General features: G+C 41.4%; 1 protein-coding gene and 1 pseudogene across 1 annotated transcript; both read left to right on the forward strand.

The window, feature by feature from the left end:
- The first annotated feature begins 4,840 nt into the window (after positions 1–4,840).
- LOC102913366 (interferon alpha-13-like) lies at positions 4,841–5,422 on the forward strand. Its single transcript, XM_006974053.3, has one exon. The coding sequence runs from the start codon at positions 4,841–4,843 to the stop codon at positions 5,420–5,422; it is 582 nt and encodes a 193-aa protein (XP_006974115.3).
- Positions 5,423–11,738: 6,316 nt separating this feature from the next.
- Positions 11,739–12,311, forward strand: LOC102912108 (interferon alpha-12-like; annotated as a pseudogene).
- Positions 12,312–14,487: the final 2,176 nt, after the last annotated feature.

Below are 14,487 nucleotides of genomic sequence, written 5' to 3' on the forward strand. Positions count from 1 at the left end.
AAAACTCTAAAATAAGAGTCTACAGTTCTTGTTATTTCAGGAAAAGAACAAAATTATAACACACAAGACAACAAAACAGCTCTCCTGGCACCTGGAGACAAAACCAAAGGGAAGATGCTGGCGTCATGCCTTCCCGGTCTATACAAATTAACATCAGATACAAATGAACCAAAGGAATTCAAACTCATCCAAAGAACCTTCTGCAGGTACTTCCTTACAAAAGGATATTCAAATGAAAATAAGCAAGAAAACACAAACACAATCACAGAATCACAGAAAACTTGTTGGCCAGTGTCAGGCTCTATGGTCAGTGTTCTCAGCTGGCTTGAAGGATCCTGGCAAGCACCCAGATGTTATGCCAAGATGGAGAGGAACCCCTAAAGACCACCAGAGACCAAATCACTTATGTAAGAGACCAAATCACTTATGGAAAAGTGAAGAGCCTTTATTTTCAAGCTTGAGCTTAGACTCTCTGTCCAAAACAGGAGTCAGTGAGAGCAGAGAGCCCAGAGCACAGGCAGGGTGGGTTTTTTTTTTTATCATAGCAAAGGTTGGGGTGAGGGCATTTCCAGGGTTCAGGACCCTGATTGACTGACATTTGTCTAGGGATATAGGGAATGTTTGAAATGTTAGCTATTTCCCCTTAGATACAGGCCCCTTTGGGAGGGGTCAGCTTATGGCTTTTCCTGGGTCCAGGTGTTGCCTGCCAGAAGCTGTCTCTGGACCTCAAAGTCTGTCATGGCAGCTGTGTGGTCAAGCTATTTTGCTCTCCCCCACACAACTAGATGCTTTGATATACCCATCTCACACTTCTCATTTATTGATGAAAAAGAAACCATTACCTTTCTCTAGTATAGAGTACTTTTCTGTATTTATATAACCAGCATGCTGTGCAGTAGTAAGCCAGAATATCTTGCTCCTGTCAAATGGTGACTTAGTCCTCTTTGACCAAATATTACCCAGACTTTCTTGTTCCTGACTTCCCCGACCTATTCCTATTGTTCTACTCTCAATTCTATGGGTTTAACTGAAAACAAATATACTTCACATGAACAGCTAGAGATAAAAGAGGAATCTTCTAGGATACATGAAACTTAAACCCAGAGACCAGGACTTCCAGTATGACTTCTGAAGTCCTCCTTCAAGCCCTCTGTCATGGAGTAATTACTAGAGGGAGGGCTGAGGATGAGATTTCACTGTGGAGCAGAGAGTGGTAATGAACTTGAGAGCTACTGAATAAGTCCCATGGTATTAGAAGTAACACCATCCTGCGGTCAGACTCCACACACACATAAATACCAAGGAGGAACCAGCACTGCAGGTCTGGGTGATTGTCACAGGTTGAAGAACACTGTAGACCTCAGTTCAAAGAGGGTCAGCAGAAAGGGAGGTGTCAACACTGATCCTGACTTTGAGGACCAGAAAAAGCACAGCCATGTAGTTCTTGAGAGGGACAATTTATTCCTTAGATGAGAAATGTCAGAGGACCCCTTCGTAATGTGTCACCTGTGGAAATAAAGAGTAAGAGCACCATCTGGTTCTCCATTCTGAAGAGACTGTGCTATGAAGGCTCTGACCAATAAATAACTACCCAGTTATGGAAAAACTTTTGCACATACATATGTGTGCATGTTTTTGTGCACAGACACAAAATTGTGTTCTTGAAATGGAGGACTATGATGGTATTTTATTTGTACTGAAATGTGATTTTATTTGTATGTTAATAAATGAAGTTGCTTGGGGGTCAGAGCTCATAGCAAGCCATAGCAGAGGCTGTGTGTTTGTGGCGCATGTCTTTAAACCCAGCACTTGGTAGAAGAGCTAGGTATATCTCTGTGTGGTCAAGGATGAGGGGTGGGCTGGGGGGAAGGGGAGGGGCAGGAGAGGGGAGAAAAAGGGAATCCGTGGCTGATATGTAGAACTGAATGGTATTGTAAAATAAAATAAAAGGGGAAAAAAGGATACAGACAGCACTGAAGACACACGCCTTTAATCTTAATACCATAGAAGACCTGAGGGCTGTACAAACAGGCAGTGATGAGACAGTCATGTGTTTGGGTTTACAACCAATGAGAAGGCAGAACAGAAAGACTATATAAAGACAAACACACAGGAAGTAGATGTCTTTTTCAGAAAGGTCTCTTGGCTACCTACAGCAGGCGGGTAAGGCTCTTAGCTCTGAAATCTTGGCTTTCTTCTTTACATTGGTTCTGTGTTTCTTATTTAATAAGATGGTTGGTTACATCTAGAGGACTGATGAACTTTCAGACAGAGCCACATGCTAAAGAACTCTGCTATCAGTAGACCATCCCTATGAACATGCTTAACAGATTCCTACATTTCTTTCACCTTCTTAAACGTTTGAAATTCACGTTAGTGCTGTTATCCATGTGCATCCACAGAATGACAGAAAGACAGACTTCCTGAGTAAGGATTCCAAGACAGACATCAGAAGGCCATGGACTGAGACGGAAGAAAGGCACTAGGAAGGTTCTGCACAACCAGGGAAAGCATCCCCAGGGTCAGTAGACACAGAGATGAGGGGACAGGTTTCCAAAGAAATTATCAACAGCAGAGAAGTAAATATTGCAGGTAGATGCAGTTTGAAGGTGAGGGGAATAGTGACTCTAATGTTTTCTATGCAGAAGGGTTTTTTACATAACATAAAATAAATATAACATTATTTGTTGTGGTTATTTAAATTAATTTATTTATTATTTACAGAATGAAGACAAAGACTTTGATCTTCCACACACAGAAATGACCCTGCAGATCCCTAGCTGCTGTAGGAGACGTTGAGGAGCTAGAACTGCTTCTTTTATGATTTGACACAAACATTGTTTATAGGTACTTAACAATGCTACAGTGTCCTGTGCATGAGGATAAACATCACGTGCTGATTAAAATGATTATACAATTGGTGTGATTGTAATAGTACTCATGGCACAGCATTTGAGAACCTAAGCCTTTGAAATCGATTGTTCAGACACTTTACCTATGTGTGGTTTGGATATGGAGTGTCTCTCCAGATTTCCTGTGCTGGAGGCTGGTACTCATGGGAGCAGTGTTCACAGGGAACATGACCCTTCATCATCCTCAAGGAATAAACTGTATCAGTGAAAGCCTGCTGATTGTTGGAGATGAGTGGACTACTCGGTAGTGAGGCTTTGCTGGAGGAAGGTTGGGGCTCCATCTAAGGACACACTTTGTCCCTGTCTGCATCTTGGCCACCATGAAGTGAGTGACATTATGAGTCCCATTGTCTTCTTACTATGCAGTGGACCCAAAAATCCATGCAGTTAACATTCAAAGTTGTGAGACAAAACAAGTGAAAATTAACTTTTGACATTTTTAATAGCTTCTCACTCTTGTGTATATATGTGAGTGTGTGTCTTTGCAAGTATTTGTGTGTGACTATACATGTGTATGTTTGAGTGTGTGTGCATGTGTGCCTGTGTGTATGTATTGTGTTTGTGTATATATGTGAGAAAGTTTGTATGTTAATGTGTAAGGTTATACATTTGTGTTTTTGTGTATTAGTTTGTGTATGTTGTATATATGTGTGGAACGTGTGATTGTGCATGTGTGTGTGTTTGTACTAATGTGTGTATATGAATTTTGTACATGTGTGTGAGTGTTTATGTTTGAATTATGGTATGTATTTGTATGTGTTAGAATGTGTACATTGGTGTGTGCTTGTGTGTTTTCATGTATAGCTGTGTGTATATGTGTTGAAAATCTGTATTAAGTGTGAGAATATGTGTATGTGTGTGTCTGTGGGCATGTGCATGTGAGTCTGTTTATGTGTGCATATTGTGGGAATATGTGTATATGTGTGCATGTGTTTGTCTATCTGTGAGTGTGTATATGCGTGGATATTTGTGTGTTGGTGTATGTATGTGTATAATTGTGTGCTGGTGTATCAATGCTCTCCTCTGTCTGTGAGTATGTATCTGTGTTTGATGGTATGTGTGTGAGTGTGTGTTTCTGTGTTAGTGTGTATTTGTGTCATGGTCGTCATTTGGGGGGCTCTGTGTGTACCTGCATATACTGAGTGTGTGTTGCAGGCACAAGGTTGTCAAATTGTGAATGAAGTGCTTAGAGCCCACCTTATAGGAGTCAGTTTCTTTATTTCAGCAATGGGTTCCAGGAATCAAATACAGCTCATCAAGCATGAACAGCAAGCCTTTACTCACCGAGACCTGATGATGGCATGACAATCATTGGATGAATAACTAAGATACACTGTTAATTCAACTAACATTTTATATAAATTAATAGTAGAATTAATGAATGCAATTTGAAGAAAATAAGTTTTAGTCTTTAAACATTGGAAAAATTTAAAGTATACCATTGCATCAATACTTTAACTTAGGAACACGTTTTGCATCATACCATACATTAAGACAAATATTGATTTAAATGATAGAAGTAAAAATATAAAATGAATTACAAAAACTTTGAAGTACAATTTTTAGAGAAATATTTTGTCTTTACAATAGATGTGTACATTTCAAACAAAGGTTGTCTAATGTGGAGTAATAGTTAATGATAATTCTATTTAGAAAAAAAACTGTAAAACAGCTTTCTGAAGGCATCAGTGAAAGAGGAAGCAAAGATGAAAACCAATATGGCTTTAAAAAATTCCCAAAAGCAATCAGAGAATAAGTTAAAGAAAGTGAAAAGACTATTGTGAAATAAGGGAGGGGCATTCAGAAAATGGAAAGTGGTGTTTTCCCCTATATAAGACAGATGCACACAGCATTGTCTTCAGAGACTCTAAAGAGCAAGGTTCATGACCACAGAGCCCAGAAGACCAGCAGCATCTGCAACATTCGCAATGGCCAGGCCCTGTGCTCTCCTGACATTCCTGGTGGTGATGCATTACTGGTCAAGCTGCTGTCTGGGGTGTGACCTGCCTCATCACCTCAGGAAAAAGAGAGCCTTCACACTCCTGGAACAGATGAGGAGACTCTCCCCTCTCTCCTGCCTGAAGGACAGAAAGGACTTTGCATTCCCTCTGGAGAAGGTGGATGCCCAGCAGATCCAAAAGGCTCAAGCCACCCAGTTCCTGGGTGAGCTGATCCAACAGGTCCTGACCCTCTTCACCTCCAATGAATCATCTACTGCTTGGGAGACAACCCTCCTAAACACCCTCTGCGATGAGCTCTACCAGCTGCTCAATGACCTGCAAGACTGTGTGATGGAGCAGGTGGAGGTGCAGGAACCTTCCTCAAACCAGGAAGACTCCCTTTTGGCTGTGAGAAACTACTTCCACAGGATCACTGTCTACCTGAAGGAGAAGAAACACAGCCCCTGTGCCTGGGAGGTGGTCAGAGCAGAAGTCAGGAGAGCCCTGTCTTCCTCAGCCGGCCTGCTGGCAAGATTGACTGAGGAGAAGAAGTTAATCACCAAGTGGTGAGAAATCTCCTGGGCTACAACACTGCATAAATTATCCTTTAAAGACTCATTTATTTTAACATGAATTCAATCAACCTACCTAGATGTTTCAGCAAAACAGCATGATTTTTATCTATATGTAAGGGCATTGGTGTCTGCATCCATTTGGGTATCTCTGTGTATTTATTTTACTATTTATGTAATTTAAGTTATTTAAATTAAATCTCATAGTTTTGTATTTTCTTTAATGTAACAAACTATCACATGCAATAAAATTATTTTGAATCCCATTCAATTTTGCTGTATACAACACTTTTGATTTATTAATTTTGTATCTTTTCAAAATATTTCAATCTTTTTAGTTGGTACTCCAAACCATAAAAATTTTACAAAAGGACAGAGTATTGAAAATTGTATTGGATACAAGTGTTCACTGCATAGTGTTTAGACAAACCCTAAATCTGTCCCTCTACTTCTCCCTGTATATAGTATTCTCTGTATGTAAAGCCAGCATACTGCTTGGTAGGAAGTCAGAGAATCTTGCTTCTGTCACATTGTGCCTTAGTCTTCTTTGACACATGTTTCCCAAAGGAATCCTCCCTCTGACCTCCATGACCTCCGGAACCTTTCATCTACTCTCAACTTCTATGAGTTTAACAGTTTTGGGTTCTAGATATGAGTGAGATCATGTACAATGATAGAAACAGATCACAGAAAAGTGATTAGCCTGCCTGAATACCACAGACAAACATATCAAGAAGAAATCAAGAAATGAACCCCATTCATAACAGCCTCATGAAACATCCCTGAAATAAATCCCACCAAGAAAAGTGAAACGCCTCTAAAATTAATCCTTTGCCCCACTACTATAAGATCTCAATTTTCATGGGTTTTTCATGTCCTCTTACTCCTCTTCCTCCTCCTCCTTCTCACCCTTCTTCTCTTGGAGCTTCCAGTTGTGCATGGATACAGGGCCATCTCCTGGAGCCTAGGTAGCTTCTTTCAGGGGCCCCAACCCTGAGGACAACTGAATCTCTCTCTCTCAGAGGCTATCAACTGCCACAGTTCCTCAGCTAGAAGAGAACTTTCCTCCATTTTCCAAGCTGGGTTTTTGTCCGTCCTGATCTTGTCCATTCAGTCATAGCCAGTCATGGTTCATTTGTGCAACTGTCCTGTTGTGTCCGAGAACACTGCTTTGCTGTGGTCATCATCCACTGTCTCTGGGTCTTACAATTCTTCTGCTCCCTCTTCTACAATGATACCTCGGGCAGGAAGTCAGCCCTTTATTTTGTGTTCATAGATCAGTTGTGGGTCTCTGTGTTTATTGCCATGGACTGTGAGAGGTTTCTGTGGTAAGGGGTAGTAATCCTACAGTAACTCACTCGTAGACATGTAGTTGTCATGTGAATTCAGGTATTGTGACACCACAACACAGCTTTTATTCTTTTGTATCTTCATGGTTCCATATGTGCTCTTTTTTTATTTGTTTGTTTATGGTTTTTTTTGAGACAGGGTTTCACAGTGTAGTTTTCCTGCCTGTCCTGGATCTAGCTCTGTACACCAGTCTGGCCTCAAACTCACAGAGATCCACCTGCCTCTGTTTCCTGAGTGCTTGAATTAAAGGCATGCCCTACCACCTCCCAGTCTGTATGTATTCTAAAAGTGATGCTTCTGGGAGAAACATAACATAAATTTTGTATTGTGTGGCTGGAGAGATGGCTCAGAGGTTAGAAACACTGGTTGTTTTCCAGAGGTCCTGAGTTCAAATTCCACCAACCACATGGTTACTCACAAACATCTGTAATGAGATCTGGTGCCTTCTCCCAGCCTACAGGGATACATGCAGGCAGAACACTGTATATGTAATAAACAAATCTTATAAATAAATAAAAATGTAATTAAGAAAATTTTGTTATGTGTACAGGATTTAATAGGAATGTCCCCCATTGACTTATGTGTTTGAATGTTTGGCCCATGGGGATTGGCACCATAGGAGGTACAGCCTTGTTGGAGTAGGTGTGGCCTTGTTGTAGGAAGAGTGTCACTGTGGAAGTGGACTTAGAGTTCTTATATGCTCAATCTAGGCCTTGTGTGGCAGTCTCCTTCTGCTGCCTTTGGATCAAAGTGTAGAATTCTCAGGTCCTTCTCCAGTACCATGTCTGCCTGCATGCTGCCATGTTTCCTACCATGAAGATGATGGGGGGAACTGAAGCTGTAAGCCAGCCCCAATTAATTGTTTTCCTTTATAAGAGTTGCTGTGGTCTATAATTCATGTGTTTCCATTCATTTGGTTATTTGTCCCTGTGCTTTATCCAACCTTGGTTTCAACAATTCTTGCTCATATAAAACCTCCTCTTTCTTGCTAATTAGACGCCCAGCGCTCCACCCGGGGCCTAGCCATGGATGTCTTCATCCAGATTCCTCAGTCCTTGGAGGGGTTTCTGGCACAACTATTAGGGTGTTTGGCCATCCCATCACCAGAGTAGGTCATGGGCCCCCAACTGGATCAGACCCTTTGAATAGGTGAGACAGTTGATTGACTTGATCTCTTTGGGAGTCATCTAGGCAGTGGTAACAGGCAGTGCTCATTGCATGAGTTAGCTGTTTGAAACCTGGGACTTATGCAGGGACACTTGGCTCAATCTGGGAGGAGGGGACAGGACCTGCCTGGACTGAGTCTACCAGGTTGATTTCAGTCCTTGGGGGAGGCTTTGCCATGGAGGAGGTGGGAATGGGGGTTGGCTGGGGGGAAGGGGAGGGGAGCAGGAAGGGGGAGAATAAAGGAATCTGTGGCTGTTATGTAGAATGGAATGGTATTATAAAATAAAATAAAGGGGAAAAAAGAGTTGCTGTGGTCATGGTGTCTCTTCACAGCAATAGAAACCTTAACTAAGACAGATTGCATTGAACCTGAAGATCCCTAGGATATAGAGTCACTTTCAGAGCATCATTGTATTTAATCAACATAGATCTTTCCCACTGAATCTTAGTAGGTAATGTTATTGCTGCTCCTGTCTCATGTGAATGACACGCTGTTTCCTTTCTTCAGCTTCATTTCCAATGACATCATATTTTTTGGTTCATTGCTATGGCCAACATCAGGGTTTACTTCCGAGGAAAGAAGAAAAGAGAAATACAGCGGATATGGAGACATCTATCATCAAACCAACACTTCAAGAAAAGACAGGAGGAGTGACTGGAAAAGTGTAGACAGTTGAAGTACTGAAAGCCTTCACTGTCTTTGAATAAGCCTGATCTCCACTACAATTAGTCCACTTAGAACTGAGTATTAGCAACTGAAATCAGTAAGGAATTGATGGTTTACATATACTTTATATATGGAACAGTGTCCTAGCAAACCACTGAAGGGGAAGTATTTATAAACATATATATTATATATGATGCACTATTTAATAACAGCACATGCTATATATAATAATGTACATATATGTGCACACAGCTTTCTTTCTGATATACTCACAGTCCCTCCCTGCTTTCCCAGACCCCATATTTTAGCCTCATAGCCCGGGTTTCCTCCTCCCTGATATGGGAAGACACAGTGTTTGCTCCTCATTCTGTCCTCATCAACCAGCTCTGCCATTCTACAACTGATATCTATTACATCTTGCTTTCTGATTATTATATTTATGGAAATGCATAACCACCAGCTGAAATAGAATATGAAGCAATTCAAGTTTTGTGAGAGAGTTTCCTCTTTTTGTTTTGTTTTATTTAAATCAGAGTGTTCTTCTAAAGAACCATAGCTAACTATGGCCAAAAACAGAGAGGGGTAGGTAGAAGGGTAGGGTGGAGCAAGTAGAGGCAGTGGGAGAGAGAAGGAGAGGGGCAGGGGGAGGAGGAGGGAGAGGGGCACATATGGTGGGCTCTCTCAGAGAAGGGGCACAAGAAGAGGGCTGAGGACACTGTACCAATGTGCAGCAGAAAGTTGTTGCTATTGCTTCCCCACTGGGATGACAACACTTGCTTCTTTTGATTTCATTTCAAGTGAAACCACAATTTCAGTTCAATGCCACCAACAACGTCAGTATCTTCTCTCTAGGAAAGTGGGGGAAGGGAAAGTAACAAAATATTCAATGCAAAGAAAATTCAAGAGACAAATAACATCCACCATGGAGCCTCCATCACCATACAAAAATTAAATGAATAATTATACACATTGGCAGTACTGAACCTCTATTATGTGGTAGAATCCCTCTAGGCTCTTCTGCTCAATTTTCAAATGGACAAAGACAGAGAGTGTGCAGTATCCACTACTAAAGTAAAACTGGATAAATATCTGTAAATTCAAACTTCTGGGTACCTAATAGGCAATCAGAGGCACTGCTATCACTGTGTCTTCTGGTCTGTATTTCCACCTCCCAACTTCAGGCACAGCAAGCACTCAGTGAAAAATATTGATCACAAAAGTAGTATTGGGGGAAAAAAAACCTCAAACACTTATATCTTACAAGGACAAACTGGAATATTTACACTTTACTACAAACCTCAGAGTCTTCTGATGTTGATATCTGGGGATTCTTGAGATTGTGACCTCTGACCATGTGCACACTGCTCAACAAAAAAGCCTTTCTGATGAATCCACTGAAATGAGAGCAGCTACCTTGTTCGATTTAGGGCACTAAAAAGCAAATAAACACCACAGTGTGTGAGAGTGCTGATGTTATCAAGATATGGTGAGCACTCCCAGGGAGTGGGGTACAAGAAGATGGCTAATGAGGCTAGAGAGATGGCTGACAGGTCAAGAGCACTTACTGATCTTCCAGAGGTCCTGAGTTCAATTTCCAGAAACAACATGGTGGCTCACAACCATCTGTAATGAGATCTGGTGCCCACTTCTGGCCTTGAGTCACATATGATATATACATAATAAATAAATAAATAAATAAATAAATAAATAAATAAATAAATAAATAAATAAATAAATAAATAAATAAATAAATCATTTAAAAGAAGAAGAGGAAAAGGAGGAGGAGGACAAGAAGAAGAAGAGGAAGAAGAAGAGAGCTGAGGAAACTGTGCCACTGTACAGTGGAGCGTGTGAGTCGAATCAAAGTCCACAGAAGTCACAGGGCAAGTAGAGAAAAGGCAGCAAACAGGGATCACAGTCTCTAAACTCAGACACAGCTAGAAATATGTACACGCTGTTTTAGGTAATTGGCTTTGGTAGAAAAATCCTCCATACAGGAATGGTGGTCAGAGAGGGAGATGTATCCATGGATTCTGACTTGAAGGCACTGTGAAGCACTGACAAAATAGGTCCATGACAGAGAGAAATTTCAGAGACACATTGTTAACAGTAGAAGTCACAATGGCTATAACACAGAGACGCCCCGAATGGTCTTCATTCAGACGAATGGTCTCCTGGAACACTAAACAGCACCCCTTTCCATCTTAAGGTCAGAGGACAACAACAGTGCCAAAATAACGCCAAAACTTTTCCTTGGAGCAAAGCTAAGATGATACATTTTATGAGGATTTGTGAACATGTGTGTGTGTGTGTGTGTGTGTATGTGTGTGTGTGTGTGTGTGCAGCAAGATGTGGAGTTAGAGAACAAGTTCCATGAATAAATTTTCTGCTCCCACCATGAGTTCCAGGGATCAACATGAATATCTCAGTCTTGATTGGGAAAATCTTGTGGATTGTGCCAAAATAACCATCAAATGATCACTCAATAAATACCTAATATACAATACAAACCAAATTTGATCCTTCATATACTTAAGAACTCAAGTGTATTAAGACCACTAGAATAAAATAACTCAACCTTGCAACCCTAACCAACATAGACAAGAATTTCACATGTGTCATTGTTTCAAATAACAACTGCAGACTCACAAAAAATTAATTGAAACCAAATTGATATTACAATTCAAGTAGCTATATTAAAAAATAAATATGACGAGCAAAATTCTACTGCAGCATGAATTCTAGAAATTTCCAGGCCAAGTATTAGAGGTAAGGTTTTATGCTTTAAAGTGAGTAATTTCACAGGAAAGGTATATCTGTAATATAAATATCAACCATAATTTCTTTCAGGAATAAACTCTAGAGAAGTTTTGTAAAAGGGAGCATTGACAATAGAAGCAATAATGAAAACAAAAATAGACAAAAAGACAATGGGAAGAAACAAGCAGGTGATGACTGAAAGAAAGTGAAAAGTACATGGGAGAGTATGGGTAGGCAATCAGAAAATGGAAACTAGTGCTTTCTCTTATTTAAGTCACATGGACCCAGCCAGGATGGACTTCAGAGAACCTAGAGAAGAAGGTTCAGGACCACAGAGCCCAGAGGACCACCAGCATCTGCAGCATTCACAATGGCCAGGCCCTGTGCTCTCCTGACATTCCTGGTGGTGATGCACTACTGGTCAAGCTGCTGTCTGGGATGTGACCTGCCTCACACTCATCACCTCAGGAACAAGAGAGCCTCCACAATCCTGGCACAAATGTGGAGACTCTCCCCTCTCTCCTGTCTGAAGGACAGAATGGACTTTGCATTCCTTCTGGAGAAGGTGGATGCCCAGCAGATTCAGAAGGCCCAAGTCATCCCTGTCCTGCAGGAGCTGACCCAGCAGGTCCTGATCCTCTTCAGCTCAAAGGACTCATCTGCTGCTTGGGAGACAAGCCTCCTAGACACATTCTGCACTGGACTCTACTACCAGCTCAAAGACCTGCAAGCCTGTCTGATGGAGCTGGGTGAGGTGTAGGAACCTTCTTCAAGCCAGGAAGACTCCCTGGTGGCTGTGAGGAACTACTTCCACAGGATCACTGTCTACCTGGAGGAGAAGAAACACAGCCCCTGTGCCTGGGAGGTGGTCAGAGCAGAAGTCAGGAGAGCCCTGTCTTCCTCAACCAAGCTTCTGGCAGGACTGACTGAGGAGAAGGAGTAAGTCCTGAGCCAAAGTGGAGAGGACTCTCCTGGGCTGGGATCTTGCACCTCACTGCTCAGATTTGGCCTTCTCCAAGAACTCTTTGACGTTGACATCAAACTTGCCTGGATAGTTATCCTAATATTGTGTTATATTGTATTGATCTGTAAGGGCATTTGCTTATTGATTCAGATGTTTTATTTATTTGTTGGTTTATTTATTCATTTAATTTATTTATTAGTTCTTTTCCTTATTTGTCTATCTACATGATTTTAGTTATTTTTAATACCATAGAATTTTATATTTTTTTAAATTATCAAACCGTAATTGTAAATTTATTTCTTCTATTCAATAAATTTTTTACTCTACATGCTTTATCTTATATGTCAGCCATACAATCTTTTGAATACTGTTTGAGGATTTTAAACTCATTCTGTACACCATAAATATAACACACATGGACTTGACAAAAAATAATACTGAAGCAATGCGTACTGCATAGACTTAAGAGGTGAGTGGATGGGGCCATCTCATAGTTCCTGTTTGCTGATGGTAAAAATCTTACTTCTCTCTATTAGATAGTACTCCTCTGGATGTATAGCCAGCATGCTGTATAAAAGGCAACCAGAACATCTTGCTTGTGTTCCATTGTGCCTTAGTCCTCCTGAACTACAATTCTCCCTGACCTCTCTGGCCTCCCCTAACTAACATTTGACTCCCAACTTCTATCAGATGGACTCGATTGGATTCCGAAGATGAGGGGGACCAAAAAACCAAAATGAAATAAAGTACAAAAAAATGAGGATCTTCCTACATATCATTAAAAAAGTGAAACATGATAAAAGAAATAATGGAGTGTCAGCCCTGTCTTGGTGATGGCTTCAATTGCTGAGACAAAATATCATGACCTAAATCATTTTGGAGTAAAAATGTTTTATTATAGTTTAAACTCATATCACATTCCATCACTGACAGATCTTTAGCAGGATCATCAACAGGGCAGGAACCTGAAGGGGGTAGCTCATATAGAGAGAGGTCATGGAGGAACACACTGTATCCTTCCTTGATGCCTCAGGGCCTGCTAAGCATGAATTCTAATACTCATCAGGACCAACTGCCCAGGGGTTGATTCACCCACATTGTGCTGGACACTCCTACAGCAGGCATCAATTATTAAAATGATTTAGAGAGTGGTCTCCAGTGCGGTTCTGTAGAGACATCTTTCCTGGTGAGTTCCCTTCTTCCCACATGACCCTACTTAGTGTCAGTTTGAACATAGAATTATCCAGGGTAAATTCCCTTCATAATGGCCTCAAAAAACATACCCTGAAATAAATATAACAAGAGAAGTGAATGCAATACTTCGAAAACAACACAGCTCATGCCTCTCAATTTCTTTTGGTATCTTTTCTTTATTTCAATTTTTTCATTTCGCATATTAAGCCCATGTGTCCCTCCCTCTCCTTCTCTGGTCCTCACCTTACCGGCATCAACCCCATCACACAACAACTCCTCAGAGGAGAAAAGGCCTCCCTTGGGAGTCAACTAAGTGTAGCATACAGTGTTGAGCATAGCTCCCCCATGATTCAAGGCTGAGCAAGGTTTCCCAGCATAGGGTTTGGGCTTCCAAAAGCCAGTTCTTGCACTTGAAACAAGTCCTGGTTGCACTGCCAGGGGCCTCACAAACAGATCAAATCACAAAAGTGTCAGCCGCATTCAGAGGACATAAGTGGGTCCCATGCAGGTCCCCAGCTGTCAGTCCAGAGTCCCTGAGCTCCCACTAGCTTTGTTCAACAGTCTCTCTGGTTTTCCCCATCATGAACTTGACTCCCTGCCCCCTTTGCTACTAGGATCCCATCTCCCTCTCTTGTGCTGATCTCCAGGACCTCAGCCCAGTGCTTGGACTTGGATCAATGAATCTGTTGGCTAACTGTTGCCAGTGGTGCATGGGTACACCGCCATCTAGTGGAACACGGTAAACCTCTTTGGGGCCCCATTACTGAGGATAACTGGATCTCTTTCTCCCAGCAACCATCACTTGAAAATAGTTCCTCAGCTAGGGCTGGGATTACCTGACATGCTCCCTGCTTGAAACTGGGATTTTATCTGTCTCCATCATACTCAGACTGTGCATGCAGTCACAGCTGCTATCAATATGGACCTGCAGCTACTATACTGTGTTTACAAACCCCTGTTT

This window comes from Peromyscus maniculatus, chromosome 2 (assembly GCF_049852395.1).
Source record: "Peromyscus maniculatus bairdii isolate BWxNUB_F1_BW_parent chromosome 2, HU_Pman_BW_mat_3.1, whole genome shotgun sequence".
NCBI lineage: Eukaryota > Metazoa > Chordata > Mammalia > Rodentia > Cricetidae > Peromyscus > Peromyscus maniculatus.

Bases quoted from the DNA above. Each gene is read 5' to 3' on its own strand.
- LOC102913366 (XM_006974053.3), top strand. From the start codon at position 4,841: ATGGCCAGGCCCTGTGCTCTCCTGACATTCCTGGTGGTGATGCATTAC.